The 20,072-nt window shown below is 40.3% G+C and overlaps 2 protein-coding genes and 1 long non-coding RNA gene across 6 annotated transcripts in view; 2 read left to right on the top strand and 1 right to left on the bottom strand.

Annotated features, from left to right (window-relative positions):
* LOC311443190 (uncharacterized protein F13E9.13, mitochondrial-like) overlaps positions 1-8,432 on the bottom strand; it is a 49,962-nt gene extending 41,530 nt beyond the window's left edge. For 3 of the 4 annotated variants that reach the window (XM_084533169.1, XM_084533167.1, XM_084533168.1), the window contains exons 1-2: positions 7,653-8,432; positions 6,618-6,700 (exon numbers count right to left, since the gene is read on the bottom strand). In XM_084533169.1, coding sequence (XP_084389295.1) covers positions 6,618-6,700; positions 7,653-7,776 — 207 coding nt within the window. In that variant the 5' untranslated portion in view covers positions 7,777-8,432. Of the gene's footprint in view, positions 1-6,617; positions 6,701-7,018; positions 7,222-7,652 lie in introns of those variants that run through there. The other variant, XM_084533170.1, reaches the window with a different exon arrangement.
* LOC311443192 lies at positions 3,350-7,127 on the top strand. Its single transcript, XR_014697116.1, has 3 exons — positions 3,350-3,488; positions 4,933-5,007; positions 6,532-7,127. It is a non-coding gene; the product is annotated as an uncharacterized lncRNA (long non-coding RNA).
* Positions 8,303-19,639, top strand: CCNE1 (cyclin E1). The gene is made up of 11 exons (XM_084533166.1): positions 8,303-8,438; positions 8,545-8,635; positions 8,889-8,957; positions 14,352-14,494; positions 14,573-14,708; positions 15,903-16,049; positions 17,132-17,227; positions 17,583-17,717; positions 17,803-17,914; positions 18,004-18,161; positions 18,989-19,639. The coding sequence occupies exons 1-11, from the start codon at positions 8,425-8,427 to the stop codon at positions 19,109-19,111; spliced, it is 1,224 nt and encodes a 407-aa protein (XP_084389292.1). The 5' UTR covers positions 8,303-8,424; the 3' UTR covers positions 19,112-19,639.
* The last annotated feature ends 433 nt before the right edge of the window (positions 19,640-20,072 follow it).

Here is a 20,072-nt window from a genome sequence, read left to right on the forward strand (position 1 = left end):
AAATAAATGCGATTTTAATTATACATTCATCAATTAGTCTTCCTTTGATCCATCCTAGAATGTGAACTATAGGCGAATGAGTTAAATCTTATACCTCATTAAAAGTAGTGTAGAGAAACTTCAATTATCCAAATGGAATATAGGATATTGAGTATGTTTAGATAACGAAGGATTTAGAGATAATCAAGGCAATTTTCAATTCAATTAATGTCAGAAAATGTGTTATTTTAGAAAAATAAAGTTTTTTTTTGTTTGTTTCACTATTAAATGCTTATTTCCAGTGTGCCTAATACCATAGTATTAACTATTGATACATGTATTTCTCCCATTCCAGATTCAGGCTTATTTGAAGGAAGATACTGCTATTTATTATCTACTGTACTTCTCACTCCATATGAACATACATTTAGCAAACAATGGAGTGACAATAAAATACTCTGCTGAAATAATTTACGCAATTTATTGAAAATCTTTATACATCATCTAGTACCTTGTACATTTTCAATCATATGGTATATAATAGAACATTTTCAACAACATCAAATCATATAATTTTGTCAAGGACTAATAACAACAGTAAAAGTATAGCCTTGAAACATATTTGAAGCCTGTTGTTTTGCATTTGCAGTGAGAATTTTAAATGAAGCCAGAAATTTCTCACGTTTCTATCTAAAAATACAAAAATTTTATAAGACACATTAATTGTACATATAGAAAACCAATTCTATTCTCTCTGGAGTTTTACCACATGTCACAATCCTTAAAATGGGGGCTCTGCACTTCAAAGAAATTCTGACTGAGACAGAATAGAAAGAAGACCATTTTAAAATAAATTAAAAAAAATACAACCAGAGATGAAATAAAGAAAGCTACATGATAATAACAGAGAATCAGGAAAAAGGATGAAAAAAAAAAAAAGGTTTCCTTTAAAAAAAAAATCACATACATAACGCTTCTTCAATCTCTGTTGTAGTTTAGAAGCCCTTTTGGCAGTAAAAGATAAGACAGTATATAAAACGCAGTAAGCATTTAATGGCTGAATTACAGTCTAAGCCACAGGCATCATAAATGAACACCTAACATGGAGGATGGGGAAAAAAAACAGAATGTAAGTAACCCATGAGAACAATATGGTAAATCCAACTACACAATGCACACACCCATTCAATGCAGCTGGGTACAACTGCCCTCACCAGATAACCTCACAGCTAAGTACTTAAATATACAAAACACACGTTACCTTAAAAATAAAAGGGCACAGTTTACTAATGAAAAACACTATATAATATTATGAGCACATAACAATAGAGCTACATACTATTTCATGCCATTCATCAGCATATTCTATTATAGAATTCAGATCCAAGAAACCTCAACCAGGTGAAGGAAAACCAGATCCAACTAACACATCTGTGCCTGGTCTTATTTCTACATCCTGTTCAACTGTCTGATTTAACATCTACGTGTCTCTACCTGTGATCAGAAGTAAGACAGATGACAAAGATGACAACCAGTCCTCAGAAAACCCATAGCATTTTCAGGAAAAACAAACAAACAAACAAAACAACAACAAACAACTTTTAGTTGGTTTCTCTGGAACGAGGTCAGCACTCTTACACAAATTTGAAGTGACCAAATTGTCTTCTCATACCTCAGTCCCAGCTACTGAATCCTTTTTAATGAACTAACAGAAAGAGAACCCTCTTAGCCTTTTTCCCTCTTTATACATAAATTATACTAGATCATGAGAGAGGTTAACTGCTTATGAGAAAAAGTGAAGTTGGTCAGTAGTGATACATGGCAGAAGGATTAATGAAGGACTCCAATATTTTAACAAAACAAAATAAACCCAAAGAATACAATGAACCCTCAAAACCAGGTAATTCTTTGAGGCCACACAACCTGGAAGATGAGATCCTTGGCTCAAGGAGGCTTAACTTGGCAGACTTCACCAGAACCTAGGAACTCCAAGCTGATCAAAGGCAAGAAGCTAGGATCTACAAACTAAAAGTTCTGGGCAGTCAAGAACCAACATCAGTACGAAAAAAAAGAGGCCTAGGAAAGAAGCTTTAGATGCTCAGCTAGGAGCTGAAAAAGCAGAACAGACTAGCAGAACTCCACAGCAGCATCACAGTGAAACCGAGCTTTCTATGAATTGTTTCTATTTTAACAACTCAGGATTTGCATAAAGCAAAGTATTCTATTAGATATATTAATAAATTTATTTTTAAAGTAATTAGGAACTCTAGCCATAATACTGTGCATAAAACAAGTATCTGATTGAATACTAGTTCAGAATGCAGGCAGACAGGAGGATTTCAGCATTTTTCTTTTCTACCTTATACTTAGTATATTCACTTTTCAACAATTATCTCTTCCCATAGCCTTAAGGTCCATAGTTACTGTGAATATTTTTGGTATTAGTTTAATAATGCATTATTCTTTTGGTGCCATCCAATAGGCTATGTTCTTTTGCATATTATGTTTTGTTTAATTAAAAAAAGAACAACATATGTTCTGCAATACAGAGAGCAGAATTACAGATGCATTAACGCAAAGCTTTCTTCCATATTTTTATATAAAAATATAACAGCACAGATTTCTGTGTTTACTGAATTTATACATATATAAAACAGACTTCAGTACTATCAGACAGCTAATTAAAATGGTGGAAAGAAAACAGTTATGCTGGATTAAAGTTCTTGGAATTTAAGCTTATGGTGTAGAAGTCTATCGGAACAGATATTGTATTGCACACTCCAGAGCAGATTTCCCTTGAATAGTATGAGATAAGACTAGCAAAAACCTTTTGGGCTTCTTTTCCATTGAATATTGGGACAATTTAAGTATTGCTTATACGTAAAGTAGTCTTATTCTCAACAATTCTTGAACACTAGAGAAGTCGCTCAAAGTAAGAAGGAAATAGAGTGCTACATATACAGAGAGTGCCTCTTGTATCAGTTAGCTGCTGGAAAATAGGTCAGTTAAATACCTCTCTGACTACAGAGGAAAACAATTTCCTTGGCTTTACTCTATTTATAGAAGCGACCTCTTAAAACACTTGTTGTGCACACATATGCAACCTCAGAAAAACCTCAAAAAATAGCTACAACAGTATAAATCATAATAGGTATAACAACCATACAAGCTTTATCTCACTCCCTCTGTAATGTAAATTTTAGCTGTAGTAACTTTAACCTCCATGTTTTCCTTGCAGAAAAACTTTACCTACAAACATTTATGTGTTATCAAAACCTTTGCAAGCTGAAAACAACTGTTCCTGCCTACTGAAGAGAGGCTTTTTGTGTGACACTCATTGTTAAATAGTCAGGTGTGCACTGAAACAATTACAGCTTCTCCCACCACCACAGTCACATGCCTGTAGACAAAGGAAATCAGACAGCCTTGTAAAGCATTTATTTGCTGTACCTAGACAATTTCTTTAAAAAACTCTACCTCCAGAACAAGAGATTGCTACCTTAACTCAGGTAAGTAGGCACCTTATGTTTTCCTGTATATATTATAGGAGATGGCAGTGGGGAGACTTCCCTGTTTTATTCTACTGTAACAGCTATGATTTAAAATATTCATCTCTATAATCCCAGTTTTAGCTATCTATATATTCCTATAGCAGAAATGATAACTTGCTCTGTCTCAACTGTTATTGAATCCTAAATAATTGTAACCATTACTGTAACTATAAGGATAGTAGGCTTCTCACTTTTGAGAACCTTAATGCAGAGCAGGTACTGGCAACCACCCTTGCAGCTCCAGAAACAAGAGAAGGATTGGGAGGTTCAGAATTGTAATGAACACATCTCTAGGAACAATACAGGTAGAAGAAGCAAAGCTAAAATTTTTCTTATTAAGAAGCACTATAATAATACTTGCAAGTCAATACAGCATTATATTTATTTCTTTAAGAAATACTCTTATTTATATATCTTATCTTCAATGTTACCTACTCACGTAGTTACAGCTAGGTAATAGCAAGTAAGGAGTGTTTCATCAGTGAAACTAGAATGAACTCATGCTCTGTTATAAAGCAAGCTTCATTCAGGCTGAATTGAATGAATAAAAGTTAACTTCATTATATTTTGCAAGTGTTTTTTTGTTTAAACAAAAGCAGATAAGAATCTGAGAGATCACAACATCTCATAGCTTGTTTCTTATAAGATCTTGTCTAGGGAATTCCATTGTTCAGCAACACAAGTACAAAGCATATACATTTTGAGCACAGATGGCTTCCTAACTGAGCACTCACTTGTTTTCATTACTGTTATCCTAATATCACAAATCTTTCATATTTACTATGTTCAGTTATTAATACGGCAGACAAATCACGTTTTTCTGAACAAACTAGGAGTTACTTCCAAGTGTAATAGATAGTGAGTGAGCGAGCCCACACACTATTTTTGAATGTTAACTCCAGTTCAAGCAACTTGAGACAACATACAAACATCTAGTGGCAGCAATATGGTTACAAATCTTCTAAAGGCTACCATAGGCAAGCAGTTAGAAATAAGGATTAGGATAAATCCTTTATGGTTCTATTTTTTTTTTCTGCAAAAAAAAATGGACAGGTTAACAGTTCAATCTGAATATTGGGGAGGGTAGAAACCAAATAATTCCGTTACAGAATCAGGAGAGCTAACTTGGAAGAGTAGGATCTGTGCAAAAGCCATGAAGCTCTTTAGTATCTATCATGCAAGTGTACATTTCTCTTAAAGTATTGGGGAAAAACTAGACAAACGCATTACAGTAAGCGTTAGGCAACCATAGTGATATTTATGGAAGCTCTCCTGATTATCTCCGACCTTTGTGGTATTAATAAAGGATTTGCTTGTCATATTGCTGTAACACTATTATGTACAGACCTTTAGAATAAAGATTGGTTTGGCCTGTATACTAATGTTGTTACAACTTCTACAGGAAATGCAGTTATGCCTTGAATTTGTTCGAACATGTAGAGAATGACTGCATTCACCTCATCTGTCTACCTTAAAGGTAGGTTTAAAAATTATTTCTGAGTTGAGTGCAGTCAACTGTGGTGAAAGTTAACTGCTTCTATCCTCAGTTACCTTTAGATATACTTGGCTTTCTCTCTGTTGCTAAGGCTTTAATATATTATTAGTGTATACATAAGGGAAACAAGTAAACAAGTACTGGAATCTGGGCAATGGCTTCTGGGTTACAGAACCACATCCTCTAACACAGGAAAACAGACTAGTACTTTCTATTCGTCTGATGTAGATCAAATCACATTATACCTCATGTTGATACAGCAAAAGCAAAGACAAGACAGAATGTCACAGTACAGAACACAGAGCAATTGCACACTTGTTCTTTCTACAGGTATAAAAAGGAAGAAAACTGACTTGTTCTGTACCACTTGCAGTTAAAGATTATTTTAACTGGTAGTGCACTGAAGCTTGCCTACATAAACTTCATTCTTCTATGCTGTTGTTTTTCCTTCCAACAATTCCATTGTCAGCACTCTTTCCTAATTTAGCCTTACAAGTGCTCATTCCATAACCTACTTCATGTGACTTGTCTTGCATTTTGACCTTGGTATTCCATAATTTAGACTAAACTCCTAGATTTAATTTTGCACTGTCTGTAAGGTATCATTGTAATTTATGATGTTAAAAAGAATACCCCAGTTTAAAGTTTTGCAGAAAACAGCAGCTCAGTTGTGACTACTTGTTCATTTAAGCCGTTTTCAAACCTCAGACAGCAGGTCATCATCTTAGCACACCAAAAATGTGAATAATAGAGTAGGCAGGTCAACTAAAAATCACATCAACATGTGCAGACAAGGGGCAATGAAATGTTTAAAACATCCAACATTTCAAAAGGACATACACCCTGTTAAATTCTGCTGACCTACAGAGATGATTACACCACTCTAGGTCCAATGGCAGTTCAGCAATAGTACCTGCCTCTTGCCTCTGGTCAAGAATGGCCTTTTGGGCCTTCCCTTCAAGATGTGCAGAGCAGACATGCTTGCTCCCAGGGGGCTAGGATGGAAGGATTAAATCAGGCAAAAGGGGGTCCAAGGTGATATTTTGGTCCCTGAATAAACTACACAATTGTAGTACAAGCACTATTTGTCGGGGAACCCTGCCACCTATAAGTGAGATACTCAGTACCTATGATTGTGCATGTTCCATTCCTTCATGACTTCATGAAACCAGAGTATGCTGTACAGAGCTAAACAAAGTGGCTTGTCAAACTGGATGATGAAGCATCCTACATTCAGATACCTAGAATGGCAGCAACAGTTCATGTTGCAGTCAACTTTCTGTGTCTTTTTTTTTTAATTGACTTAATTCTTAGAAATTGACAGTAATCCTATTTAAGCAACTTAAATTGTAAAGTTTGAATCCAAGGTTTTTCAATTCTGGGTGCACGTGATGCATAGTTTAGGCTTTGAAACCTAGAAGGCCTATGCATTATGTTGAAATACAAGATGTATGTTTAAATGTCTTTCTGAGCTCTGTGGCTTAAGATGTATTTAATGAATTCTAGGTCACTCAGACTCAGTTCAAAGTATTGGCTATGCAGAAGCAGCTTTGTGTAAATGCTGCCATAGGAAGAAGAAAACCAAAACTTACAACTCCAGCGTCCTTGTAAATTTCTGCTTCTTGACAAGCTTGATCAATGATTTGTGTCAAAGGAAGAGAACTTCTTGGTGTCCCTGCAAGAACAACATTGTTTACCCATTGTAACATTGTGCAGTGCAAGTGCAAACTGAAACCACAGACAGTAACAATTTTCTGGTAAGACAGCTATAGGGACTGGCACACTGAAAAAGGGAGAAGCATCAGGCTTGTTAAATGGCTGCTGGATCTCTGTGACATGCCTTAATGGCATCTCTTTCCTTAGCTGAACCTGACAGATCTGCTGTAACTGTTTAGTTCCTAAAACTAATTTGACTAATTTGCAAACTTTAAGAGTATCTGTATAACATCTTATTGTACCATGTCTGTTTCTAGCTTGTTAATCCTGTACTTACTGCAGCTTATCTCGTGTTAGTGATTCTCCATCCAATGCTATGGCAAGACCTGACCTCTAGGTCAGCAGAATACCTATGCTAATCACCAATTAATATTAAATCAGTTGAAGTAATCTAACATTCTGGTCTGCAAGGTGGATGTTATCTGATCTGCAGCATAAGAACTTCGTGCCAGAGATGAGCATGCACGGATTTCCCCGGAATTCCGAACTAATACTGAGGGAAATTCATTGCAGTCTTTTCTGACGCTCGCTTCCTACAGCCAAGCGCCGAGGTGCGGGCTGCGACGAGCTCGGTGGCAGCGCCTCGGGCCGGTCCCACCTCGCGGTGAGCCGGGCGCAGGGCCCGCAGCCGGGCAGAGCGGGGCCGGGTAGTGCCCGGCAGCGGCCTGCGGGAGGCCGGGCGGCTGCTGCGGGCTGCCCCGAGCCGCCGAGGGGCGGAGGGGGCAGGAGGCCGGGCTGCGGCTGCACGGAGCCGCGCGGAGCCCCACCCCCGCGCAGCCCGTCCCGAGCCGCCGTTGCCGTCCTCCCCCACCGGTCCCCTTCGCGAGCTCGCCGCCGCCTCACCCACCGGCTCGTTCAGCTCCCGGCCCGCGGGGAGAGCAGGGGGGCGCCCGCCGGGCCCCGCCGCTTACCTGGCAGCGCTGCCACATGCACCACGCCGAGCACCGCCGCCCTCAGGCGCCCGAAGAGCCGCGGCCGCCCCATGCCCGGCGGGGAGGGGACGGAGCGAGAGGCGGGGCGGGCGGGGCAGGGCATGGCGGCGCCCGGCCCCCTCTGACCTCCCGCTGAGGACACGGCGGGGCGGGCGGGGAGCCCCGGCCCGGCGCGGCCCGGCCCTCCGGGGCGGGGGTTCCCCCGCGGCCGCCCCGCTCCGCCCCGGCCCGACCCCGCAGCCCCGGGCCCCGGCGGCGGAGCGGCGCCCCCCGCAGACCCCGCCCCGGCCGGGCGCCGTCCCGCGGGGCCTGGGCGCGGGGCCACGTGTGCGGGCGGGCGGGGAGGCGGCCCCGCAGCCGCGCGTTTAAATGTCCCGCTCGGCGCCGGCCGCGCTGTGCGCAGGGACGGGAGCGGCCGCGCTGTGAGGCAGGAGGCGCCCAGCGGAGCCCGCCCGCGCCGCGCTCCTCCCGCCCTGCCCCGGTGCCCCGCCACCGGGCGGCCACCGCTGAGCTTCCGGGCGGCCGCCGCGGGTGGGTGGGTGAGGGACGGGGGCAGGGAAGGAGCAGCCGGGGCCGCCCCCCCGGGGTGCCCGGCCGCAGCCTCCCGCCCCGCCGCCGGGCCTTGGCGCGGCCCTTTGTGGGGGCTGGGGCCCGGCTGGCGGAGGCCTGCGCGGCGGCTCCCTGCCGGCCCCTGCCCTCGCGGCTCCCGGCCGGCCCCTCGCAGGGCTGCTGCTCGCCCCGGCGAGGCACCATGCGGCGGGAGAGGTGAGTCCGCGCGGGGCTGGGGCCGCCTAGGCCGAAGTCTCCATTAGGCGAGCCCGGGGGGAGGCTCCCCGCCGCCGGGCTCCTCCAGCTTCTTGTTTCTTGGCAGCGACTTCGCGGAGGAGAAGGCCCCGGCCAAGGGGGAAGGGGGTACCGAGGGTGCCATGCGAGCCCGCAAGAGGAAAGCTGATGTGGCCACGGTGAGTGCAGGCCGGGGCAGGAAGCGTGGCTCGCCCTGGCCCTCGCAGGCCAGCTCCTGCCCCGCTGCGTGCCTTGGCCCGTGGGCTCCTGCGCCCTTTTGTTGGGTGGCTGGCCACCATGTGGTGGTCGGGGTGCTCCAGTAGTGGTCTGTCATGGGGCTGTGGTCCTGAAGGATCTGGGTGTGTGTTGCAGCAGTGAGTGCTGGTTCATCCCATGGTTTCTGCTCCTAATGCTGTACGTTTCTTTTTGTAGTTCTTACAGGATCCTGATGAAGAAATTGCCCAAATGGAAATGAATAGAAAAAAGCAATATGAAAACCAGGTAACTGATTTGGCCTCAGTTCATGTTCCTGCATTCTCAGTTAACTCTAGTGTTATTTTGCAGTACGTTAATAACATGGACACAATGCCACAGGCATGCAGCTACCACGTGCTGTATTGCAGTGGCCAAGAGGGCTACCAACCCTGGCTGATGAAGAACACAAAACACTTCAGTTCATGCAGCATACTTTGGAGTCTTTGCAAGAGACAAGGCCTGTATTGGCCTAAACCCTTATGTTAACATTCCCAACTGTCCTGGGAGTGCAAGGGTGTACCTTACGAAAGCCTTCATATGCATTTAGTTCCACATGATGGGATTCCACATTCTCTTATTTAGAGACCTGCAAGTATAGGGTGCTTTTCTTATGTACTGTGTCTTGCAGGCTGAAGCATGAGGCATTTTAGCACACAAACTGAGTCATGTTTTAGACTGATCTTTTTGCAACCATGTCTATGCTTACAAATCACCTGGGAGAGAGGAAAGATCACTTGTTCCTTTCACAGCCACCTCTGTTCCCTTTGGCAAGTGTCTTTATCAGGTTGACAGAGTACTAGAAGTTCCTGATTAGAACCTTGAGGCTTATGCTGTAAGATGCTACTGTGGTGGTGAAATAGGCTTAATTTTTCTGTGGATAACTTCTGGGAAGTCACTTAAGCTGTGGCTAAAGGACTTAAATCAGGCCATTCAGTGGAGGCTAGTCGTGACCAGGGCCAGTTTTCCTGAATAGGACACAGAATGCTCTGAGTTACAAAGTCAAAATGTATTCCACCAGCATCCTCTAACTCCCTTAAGTGCCCTTATATTCTTCAAATCTGACATGCTCTGGATATTGGTATTTTTATTGGATGCTATGTTGGTATACGGTGTTGAAAGCATGATGCGTTCGTATATTGAGATGCTTGCTCTAAATAAAAGAGCAAGATTAGCCTACTTTCTGAAGTAGTTTTATTCCATTTTTTTTCTTCCTCTGTATACATACGCATGCTTGCTCACTCTGTTGCTAGGACTTCAGCCAGTTAACACACATGCAGAGTGATACTTAAGCTGCAAAAGTCATGATCAGGGAGTACAGACCGTACTCATTTGGTACGCAAGGCTATGCATAATGTGGCACATCTAACCAGCAGTGGCAGCTGGAAGTTCTAAGACTGAAGTGCTACCATAACAGATGGGCATCATTGTTTGGAATGGCCTCTGCTTGTTGCAACTGCGTATACTAGTTATCAGTCAACATATTAAGCAGGGCTCAAATGGTGAGCATTTAATGAGGGGATCTCTCCTTCCCTTCTGTCTTTCTTTTGTGCAGTATATTAAACTAATCTCTCACTTCTGACAAGGAAGAGCTGCCTGTCCTTCACCACAGTTCTTTACCAAAAGATTCATTCTGTTTGGACTGAGTAAAGGCTTCTCATATGTGTTTATTGCATAATAATAAGGTATTGTTAAAAAAAAAAAAAAAAACTTATTGTGGACCCAATCCAGGAAAACGGTGGAAAGAAGCTTGGAGTATATTTTGCATATATCAATCTTCAACTTCTAAAGTAGATAGATTTCCAATGTTGTGGGTTTTTTTTTGGTTTGTTTGTTTTTGTGTGCTGCTATTAAATGTTATTTTCAGGAATAACTGGTATATTAAAATGTAGGTAATTTAAGTAATCGATGTCCAAAATATTTTCTCAGGAATTTCTCAAGTTACGCATAGGATACTGGTAGGAATTTGGCTCTTTGGTTCTGTAAAACATAGATAAAAATGGATACCTGTGTATCAGTCCCTACATAGAGAAGGTTTTTTGTTGTGACAAAGTAGCCAGATTGTTACAGATCTGTTTAAAAAAGCTAACATTTGGCTGCACAGCAGCAGCTCTTCAGTCTATGGTGTGACACAAGCTATTCTCTGATACAAATTGCCATGGGCCACTAATGAGAATATGTTTATGGTTCCAGCAGCAGTATAGCAGGCTTGTATGATAGCCAGTGAGGTAGTTATTCTGTTGAGGCACAACAATTCTGAAATGCAAGTAGCTGTAAATCCACTGCAGCCTATACCACATGACTTTTACATTAAATAAATTGTTTACTGACACTAGGTTATACATGAGGCAAAATATCGTAGTCACATTCCACTTGATGGCATCTTCATAGTCAATTCATTAGTTTGCTTCTGTTGAACATAAGGCCTGAGTTCTTAATTAGGATGCCGTTACCCTTTATGTGATGAAAGGGTGGCTATATCATCAGGTTTGTGACAGCAGAATATTGCGTAAATTCTGTGTTTGATTTCAGAGAAGTAGCACTGCTGTAATTCTGCTAGCAATTCTCATATTAATTCTGGCTGCTTTCTGTGGACACATGCACTTCCAAGGCTCTGTAAAACAAAATTCATCTAACTAGATTAGAGTAGTCCATGCAATTATGATTCAAAGAACATGGTCTCCCCAGTCTAGAGTGGAGAATGGAAACTTGAAGTGGTAAGAAGTCTTGAGATGGAACTAGCTAATGCTTTGAGTTAAGAGACAGAGCAAACTTTCCAGAAATAGTTTTGATCAGTTTCTCGCTAGCTACTTTTCCAGAATCCAGTCTTACTGCTGCCAAAATGTTCTATCTAACTGATTTGAAAAATATCTCCTGAAGAGATTCTATAAAAGGGAAGAGAAAACAAAACAAAAACAAAAAACACATCTCTGAACAAGCATGTTAGCAATGTTAACCATATCCAAGCTGAGAGCTTGACTTTGGCCTAATGTAGGGCAGGGTGATATTCAGACCATTTTGAAAATTAAAAGTACCAGAATCTCCTATGCTATTCAAAAAGAATGGGAACAATCTGATTATGTGAGTTATTCTTTTCTCGTCCTTTAAAAGACGTTTAGATGTAGAGCTTAGGGATATGGTTTAGTGGGGACTGCTAGCGTTAGGTCAGAGGTTGGACTCGATGATCTTGAGGTCTCTTCCAACCTAGAAATTCTGTGTGATTCTGTGATTTTTTTTTTTTTTTTTTTATACTTCTGGAATCCCTTTCTAAAGGTGAAGAAAAGCCCTATGCTTCAACCTCTAATGCTTCCTGTGAGTGGAGAATGGCTTGAACTATAGCTCTTATTATTTCTGATGGGCAAAGTAAGGCTGCAGTCCAGTAGTCGATATTGATGTTCGTCTGTTAAGATGCTACTTTTTGGGGTGAGACCAACTGACCTTTCCCACTCCTATGCAATCTAGTATCTTTGTTTTCCCTTCTCAAAACATCTAAGAGGCTCTTGAACCCTGATTTGTTTCCTTATAGAAGATTGTGAGTGGTGAAATCTCTCTTAAATCAATTGCCATTGTTGTTTCCTTGTAGTATGTGTGATATCTACTTTGGTAAAGAACTCTGTGGAGCAAAACCCGTTTATTTTAGATGTTGCTGGTGTAGTAGGTAGCTTTAAATATTATAATTTATGGCTTTTCTGTTGGTTTGCTGATTAACTGATAAGACAGTGCTTCTCCAAAAGCTGTTGGCAGCTGGGCTTGTCATGCAGCTGGGAGGACAAAGTGTATCTAAAGTCTGTGAGGGAGGGCAAAAATTAACTTAAAGCAATGCTAATGTGGCACTTATTCAAATTTCAGTTCATAAGAAATCTTACATTTTTATGATAAAGATTCTATTCTGTCTTTTTTCCTTCTACGCTGCCTGAATTAAATCATGGAATTGGGTGAATATGTAGCTATGGGCTACATACTATTGGGCACTATGGAGCTATGCTGTGTTTGCGTGTAGAAATCCAAGAGAAAACTACCTATCTATCTCACAGTATAAATCAGTCATAACTATGATTGAACTATGGCTTTCATTTCTGAAGTCAGTGGTTTCTGTTTCTGAAGCTGGTGCTAGGAGGTAGCCATTTTGTTGGAAAGTGATGTCACTTGTAGCAAGGACAGCAAAAATGAGGTGTGGAAGCTTCTCTGAGGGGGGCAAAATTTCAGGTAGAATGTTTTACTTGCTGGCATCTTAAAGATTCTTTATTATTATTATTATTATTGGAGTATATTAGGAATATTGTTAAGGATTTCTGTCCTTTTATTGCTGCAGCAAGATGGCTGCCTTTTACACTTAAAGGGAAATGCTAAGTTTTGACTTGCTTATGCATGGTGACATGGGGCTGGCTTTGTAGTCTACAGTGAAATAAAAGAAGTAGTATTTTTCTGGGGAAATGGGAAAAGTGTATGCCCACAGCTTTAACAGTTAGCCAGGAGGAAAGTAACTCTGAATGTACATTCTGGTCCAAATCAGAGAAAAAGGCTATGATAGGTTCTAATGTTTGCAGGCCTTGGCAAAATTCTCTATGTGAAATGGTTGACTTGATGCTTTAGTGGCAGTTCCTTAACATGTACTTGCTTTATTCATGAAACAACTTGATCAACTGAAGTGTTTTATTTTTTTAACGTAACACTACGCAAAGAACAAGTAAAAAGAACATTCTATAAATTACAGTTTTGCTGTGTTCATCATCAAGGATGTTTCACAGGGAACCAAGAACTCCAGGCAGTCTGCCTACGTATTGCTTACCAGAAGTTCTGACCTTGCATTTGTATGATTTCAAGCAGAAATTAGATTTTTCAAGTTGCATCTGCTTATTCTTTACCTGAAGTCAAAATGTGGTATGACAACACAAGACACTGACTTAAATACACTTCCACAGTATAGTTATGGTCCTTCAGAAGCAAAACAAGATAAATGTTCTTCAGATCTAGTTGCAAACTTTGCTGTGAAAATGAGCAACACCTTTCTGCTCCCCTAGAGTCCTGTGTTTCCAGGTCTGGGCTCCATGTTACAAGGGAGACTCATAACCAGATGAGTACTGGTGAGAGTCCAGTGAAGGCTCCATAAGATGATTAAGGGACTGGAACATCTCTCCTAAAGGCTGAGAGAGATGGGACCCTTCTGCCTGGAGAAAAGAAGGCTCAGGGAGGATTTTGTCAATGTATATAAATACATACAAATAAATAAGGGAAGACACAATAAGATGTCTCTGGGCACCACTGAAGAGAGCCTGTCTCCAAGACGAGGCAATGGGGTAAAATAAAATGCAGGAGGTTCTGTCTGAACATCAGAAAATTCTCTCCTACTGTGTAGGTGACTAGAGCACTAGAACAGGTTGCACAGAGGCTGGAGTCTTTCTCCTTGGAGATATTCAAAAGCTGTCTGGATGTGTTCCTGAGCAACCTGCTGTAGATAGCCATGCTTCAATAGGAGCATTGGGCAAGATGACTTCCAAAATTCCCTTCCAGCCTCTGATTCTGTACAGTTTAAAGAATTAATCACCATTTCTGTCATAGTTTCTTTCCAAAGTCTATCATCTATTTGTAGCTAAAATTATTATTTTAAAGTCATAGTGTAAAATCTTTTCTCTCATTTAATAGCCGTCCTGGAATAGCATTAACAAAGATCCCCATATGCTGATTCCTACTCCAGATAAAGATGATGATCCAGTTGGTGTTGATTACTCTCACTTTATACATCTAAATGTTGCTCCAACTAGAGCTTCACCATTACCAGTTCTGGGGTAAGTCTGCTGTTTTGCTACTGCTTGTCTGTCTTCTTTTGTCTTAGACTTGAGACTAAACGTATTCTTCTGTCTTAGCTGGGCCAACAGAGATGATGTATGGAAAAACATGATAAACAAAGAGGATACATATGTGAGGGATAAACTTTATATGCAAAGGCACCCTCTCCTGCAACCTAAAATGCGAACAATTCTTCTAGACTGGCTAATGGAGGTGAGTTTCTCTGTGCCTGAGAGTATTTCAAATGTGCTTTTGCTGAAGTATGCTGTAACTGCTACGACTACTGTTCGTGATCTTTGCATAATCCATTATCACTAGACACTTGTTGCCATCTTAAGTTCATCAACGAATGGCACCAAATTACAATTACAAAACATATATATCCATACAGTGAATTGAGTTGATGGTGCATGTACCAACAATGTATTCCAATATTCATTTAGATTAGTCCCTAATGCTCTGCGATGTAAGCTTTTTAAGTTCATGCTGCAGAGAAAACCTGCACAGATGATTATGCAAGTTACTGTAAGAAGGAAGGGGAGTTGCATTAGAGACTAGATGCATCTCACAACATAAATCATAGAGTGGTTTGGCTTGGAAGGGACTATACAGACGATCTAGTTCCAACCTCCCTTCCATGGGCAGGGACACCTTCCACTGGACCAAGTTGCCCAAAGCCCCATCCTGTCTGGCCTTGAACTTTTTCGAGGGTTGGGTCAACAACTGTTCTGGGCAACCTTTTCCAGTGCCTCACCACCCTCTGAGTAAAGAATTTCTTCCCTATATCTAATCTCAAATCTACTCTCTTTTAGCTTAAAGACATTACCCCTTGTCCTCCCCTGAGTGCATTACCCCTGTACTCCCTGATAAATAATCCCTCTCCAGCATTCTTGTAGACCTCCTTTAGGTAGGCTGCTCTAAGTTCTCTGGGGTAAGCTCTAAGTTCTACTGGCTTATAGAATGTACTACAACCCCACTGTCTGTATGGGAGTATCTTTGCTGCTTGAATGACTTGGTGACATAGTCTCTATTCTTCATTCTAAAGCAGTTGTGAGAATTTTCTCTTTTAAGGTGTTGGAGTGATGCATTTTAGTGAATATGAGGAACTGCAGGTCTGACATTATTAGAACACATGCATTTCTTAAAAGGGCTTTCACTCTAATCTGTTCGTGTTTTTTTTTTTTATTTGTTTTTTTTTTTGAGGAGTTACTGTACTGGCAGTTGTCTCGTGAGTCAAAGGAAACTGCTTAGCTTCTGCTCTTAGTTAACTTATTAGTTCTCAGTATCAATGAAGCAGAAACCTAATATGAATTTTATGTCTAGGTCTTGGATTTTTTTTAATGCGTCTGTAGCATCTGCTTTTGACTCTAACACTGTTCTTGACCTTTTTTAATCTGATACCTCTAGGTTTGTGAAGTCTACAAGCTTCATAGAGAAACTTTTTATTTAGCACAAGATTTCTTTGATCGGTTTATGGCAACGCAACAGAATGTTGTAAAAACACTATTACAACTTATTGGGATCTCTTCTTTATTCATAGCAGCAAAGCTTGAGGTAAGTATCTCCAGCTTTTACCTTAAAAAAAAGTGAATGGACAGACAGCAGACTTATTATGCACAAGATGCATTTTGGCAAGCTTTATGGAGCTTGATGCTATCATTTGAGTGGGAGACAAAAAATAAATCTCAAAATTTTTCCTATATTTTAGAAGTGGTTAAAGTTAAGACTAGCTAACATCACAGTATCTATGCAATTCTACTGTCAGTGGATTATCTACCAGATAATAGAGTCTAAGTTATTCCTTATTTACTGGAACAAATTGAACAATTAAAATAATTTAAGTTATCACTCTGTCTTTTAAGAGGCATATTAATATTCAGTCTATTCTTAAGCACAAATTCTTTTGCTTCTAAACAATTAGATTTCATTAGTGAACTCTGTTTAAGGTGAACCTTGCACTTGTTGAGCAGTTAGGCCAAGCTGTCTCCTCAGGTTGAAAAGCAGCTCAGTTCCAATGGTAGGGTTTGAGGAGTTGTTTGACCTGTTCCAATCCATGCAGTATCTCTTGGACCAGCAAGATATCTCAGCTTCTGTGTTAGCAGTAACATTAATGTGGAAAATCTAATAAGGGTAGTGGTTGCATTGATACAGCTACTGCCTTCAACTGTCCACTGGAACTTCTGTGATCAATTGGTATTGGTCTGCAACTTGCAAGACCTGAGGTCATTACTCTAACAGTTTTTATAAGGTTGTACACCCTGGTAGGTATACAAGTGTCTGTGACCATTAGAGCTACACAACACAAAGGATAAAAGGATGTATTTAAAACTATTAAATATCAATGTCAATTATGATACCACCTCAGTGATGCCATAGTCAAACAATGCATGCTGTACTGATCTTTCAGAAGTGAAAGATGAAGACTAAGGGCAGAAAGGTTAAAAAACATGTCTATGTATGTTAAAGGTAAAGGAGAATAATGAGTTAGGATGGGGAGGTTGATTCTTTTTTTTTTTTTTTTTTTCCCCCCATCTGTCTTGAAATGCTGAAGTGGCAGTAAGTTGTTCTGCTTTTTAACACATGGGACTAGTTACAAACTATTTCTCATATTGAATGCTTGATCTCCTATCTCTCAGGAAATTTATCCACCAAAGTTGCACCAGTTTGCCTATGTTACAGATGGAGCTTGTACAGAAGATGAAATCCTCAGTATGGAATTGATCATTATGAAGGTAATATTTCTAAGTAGGATTAGTTCTGCTTTGGGTTTTTAAAAAGGTCAACTAAAAGCAGAGAGTCTCAATTAATCCTAAGTGCTGGTAAGAGATTCAATTTCTAATTAAAAAATAGTGTCTTCTAGGTAACAAGTGATTTAAAGTATCCACCAATACATGAATATTTAACAGAAGTAATTGTTCATCAACCCTATCAATAGGAGGATGTACGGGAGAGGGTTAGATGGGCGTGTTCCAAAGATGCCTTGACCAGCAGGAATCATAGCTTTCTATCTAGAGTAAATAAAGTTGCATGGTCTAAGTTATGAGTTCTTTATTAATACTGAAGTCTTGTGTATGTCTACTGTTTCAGGCTCTTAATTGGAACTTAAATCCACTGACAGTTGTATCATGGCTAAACATTTACATGCAAGCTGCATATTTAAATGAGCTTTATGAGGTATTGTTGCGACAATATCCACAACAAATATTTGTACAAATAGCGGAGGTAAGGCTGATTTCATCCTTCAAATGCTTTTTCATCTGAAAAAAATGTTTTGCAATAGACTTATTAAACATCTGTTGTCTTGTAGCTCTTGGATCTCTGTGTGCTGGATATTGGCTGCTTGGAATATACATATGGTGTACTTGCAGCTTCTGCTTTGTACCACTTCTCTTCATCTGAGTTGATGCAGAAAGTTTCAGGTATGTAATGGTGGCATTTATGGACTGTCTAATTTATTTTCAAATATAAGCCTTAATTCAGGCAGATCAGCATGTGTCTTGTCTTCCAGGTTATGAATGGTGTGAGATAGAGGAATGCGTAAAATGGATGGTTCCATTTGCTATGGCTATACGGGAAGTAGGAAGCTCCAAACTCAAACACTTTAGAGGTATAGCTCCTGAAGACTTGCACAATATACAGACGCACATAAACAGCTTGGATTTGCTGGTACGTATGTGCACAATGAAGACAAATTGTCTTAAAATCGCCTAAGTCTTGTTTCTTTGGTTAGAACATACAGTAAGTTCAAGTGAAGCATTATCGGATTGAGACTTGTGTGTGCAGATGGTAAAAGACATAAGGTGGTACTCTAGCTGCAAAATTACGGGGGAAGAGACCTGACTTGTACAGTGTTTAGTACAAAAAGGTGATTGTGATTTCAGCCTCATCTCAAACAACAAATAATTACCCTAGAAATGGGAAGCATACTTCTGCCCTTGGGGTACTTCAAATATTGTGTATTAGACCTTTCTCTATAGGAAAAATGGGAAATAAAACCTTATCTGATGAAAAAATGAAAATAAAGACTGATCATTTGAGACTGATCTCAGGGAACTGCTATGTGACAGTGGTGGTTGACAAGAAGTTGAGCAGTAGTGGTTCTTAGCTTGAGAAACTTGCAAAGGATCAAAATCATGTCCAACAATCGTGCCTTTTAATCTACCTAATCTAAACAATCAGGCTTTTTTAATATTTAGGTTATTTAATTGTAGTAGAAGTTAAACCTCTTACTGTTCAGTAGCTTCTAAATTTAGCTGTCTTGAAAATACTAATACTATTAATGCTGACCATCAGATTCCAAAAGATTCCAAAAGTTCAATATTAATCTCTGGGGCTCATTCACTGGCTATTGTGTATTGCAATAGTGTTTTTATCAGTTACTAGTATATATGCATTTCCAGATTGCTAATATATGAAGTTATAAAACACCAAATTATATTAATCTGTTCCATTGATATAGCAAAGTAAAGATTTTCTCCCTTCTGTGCTTTCAGGACAAAGCTCAAGCAAAACAAGCCATATTGGCTGAGCAAAATAGGACTTCACCTTTCCCCACTGGGGTCCTTACGCCACCACAAAGTAGTAAGAAACAGTCGGCTGGGCTGAAGCAGATGTGACTATACAAACTGACAGACAATTTTGCTGAAGTGCCTGTTCTGCTGGTTCTAACTTCTGCTCCATTATGGAAAGGCTGCCAGTGAAGTTCATAAGCTTTTATGGAATTTGAAAAGGAAGCCTTGCATTTTTCATGACAGAAGATTTTTCTATTTGAAATATTTTTATTGAACGTTAAAATATTTTAAAGAAATGGATCAAGTACACCAGCCACTTAAAAGCACACCGAGTGCTCCAAATGCTGCTATGGAGGGTGATGCTTGATGTGACCAACTATTCAGAAAAAGGGATTGAAATCTAGATAAGTTACTGTGTGTAGCCTGTTTGTCCTTTGGATAAGTGGCAGTTATACTGTTCCCTATTGACATATGGGCAAAATGTGCTGTGGAAGACTACATTTCAAAGCCTTTTTTTCAAATGGTTGGCTTACAACCTGATGCCTTTTTAAAAACTCTTTATTGTAAATGCTGCTATGTCTCTGTGTATCCATTTTTAATAAAAATGCTGTCTAAGACAGCTGGTTTTATGTATATTCCTACTTTTCTTTTAATTATGGTCAGCTAAGGTTTTTCAGACTGTGACCACTAGTAGTGTGGGAGTTGGGTGCAAAGAATATAGTAACTATCACATTATTTATTTACCACTACTGGCTTACCAATGAAAGCATCATTTTTGGATACTAAAGATAAAATTTTCATGTTGGGCAGTTAGATTTTCCTTATTCAGTTGCAAATGACTAGAGGGGATAATAAGTATGATGAGTATATGGGGAATCCTTTCACAACACATGCTAATGACAAATGTGTTGGGAACTTCTTGAATCGGAGTGTCTGGATTATTGTACTTAATAGCAAGAAGTGATCAGTAGGAAAGAAGCTTATGTTTAAAGAAAAAAATTACTTAAACTTTGGGATTTTGGCATATTCTCTGACAATTAGTCACTTGTGCAAATTTGAATTCTGG

This window comes from Aythya ferina (assembly GCF_964211825.1).
Source record: "Aythya ferina genome assembly, chromosome: 12".
Classification (NCBI taxonomy): domain Eukaryota; kingdom Metazoa; phylum Chordata; class Aves; order Anseriformes; family Anatidae; genus Aythya; species Aythya ferina.

Coding starts and splice junctions, on each gene's coding strand:
- CCNE1 (XM_084533166.1), top strand. Junction 16,050..17,131: donor TCATAGCAGCAAAGCTTGAG/GTAAGTATCTCC, acceptor CCTATCTCTCAG/GAAATTTATCCACCAAAGTT. Junction 18,162..18,988: donor TAAACAGCTTGGATTTGCTG/GTACGTATGTGC, acceptor CTGTGCTTTCAG/GACAAAGCTCAAGCAAAACA.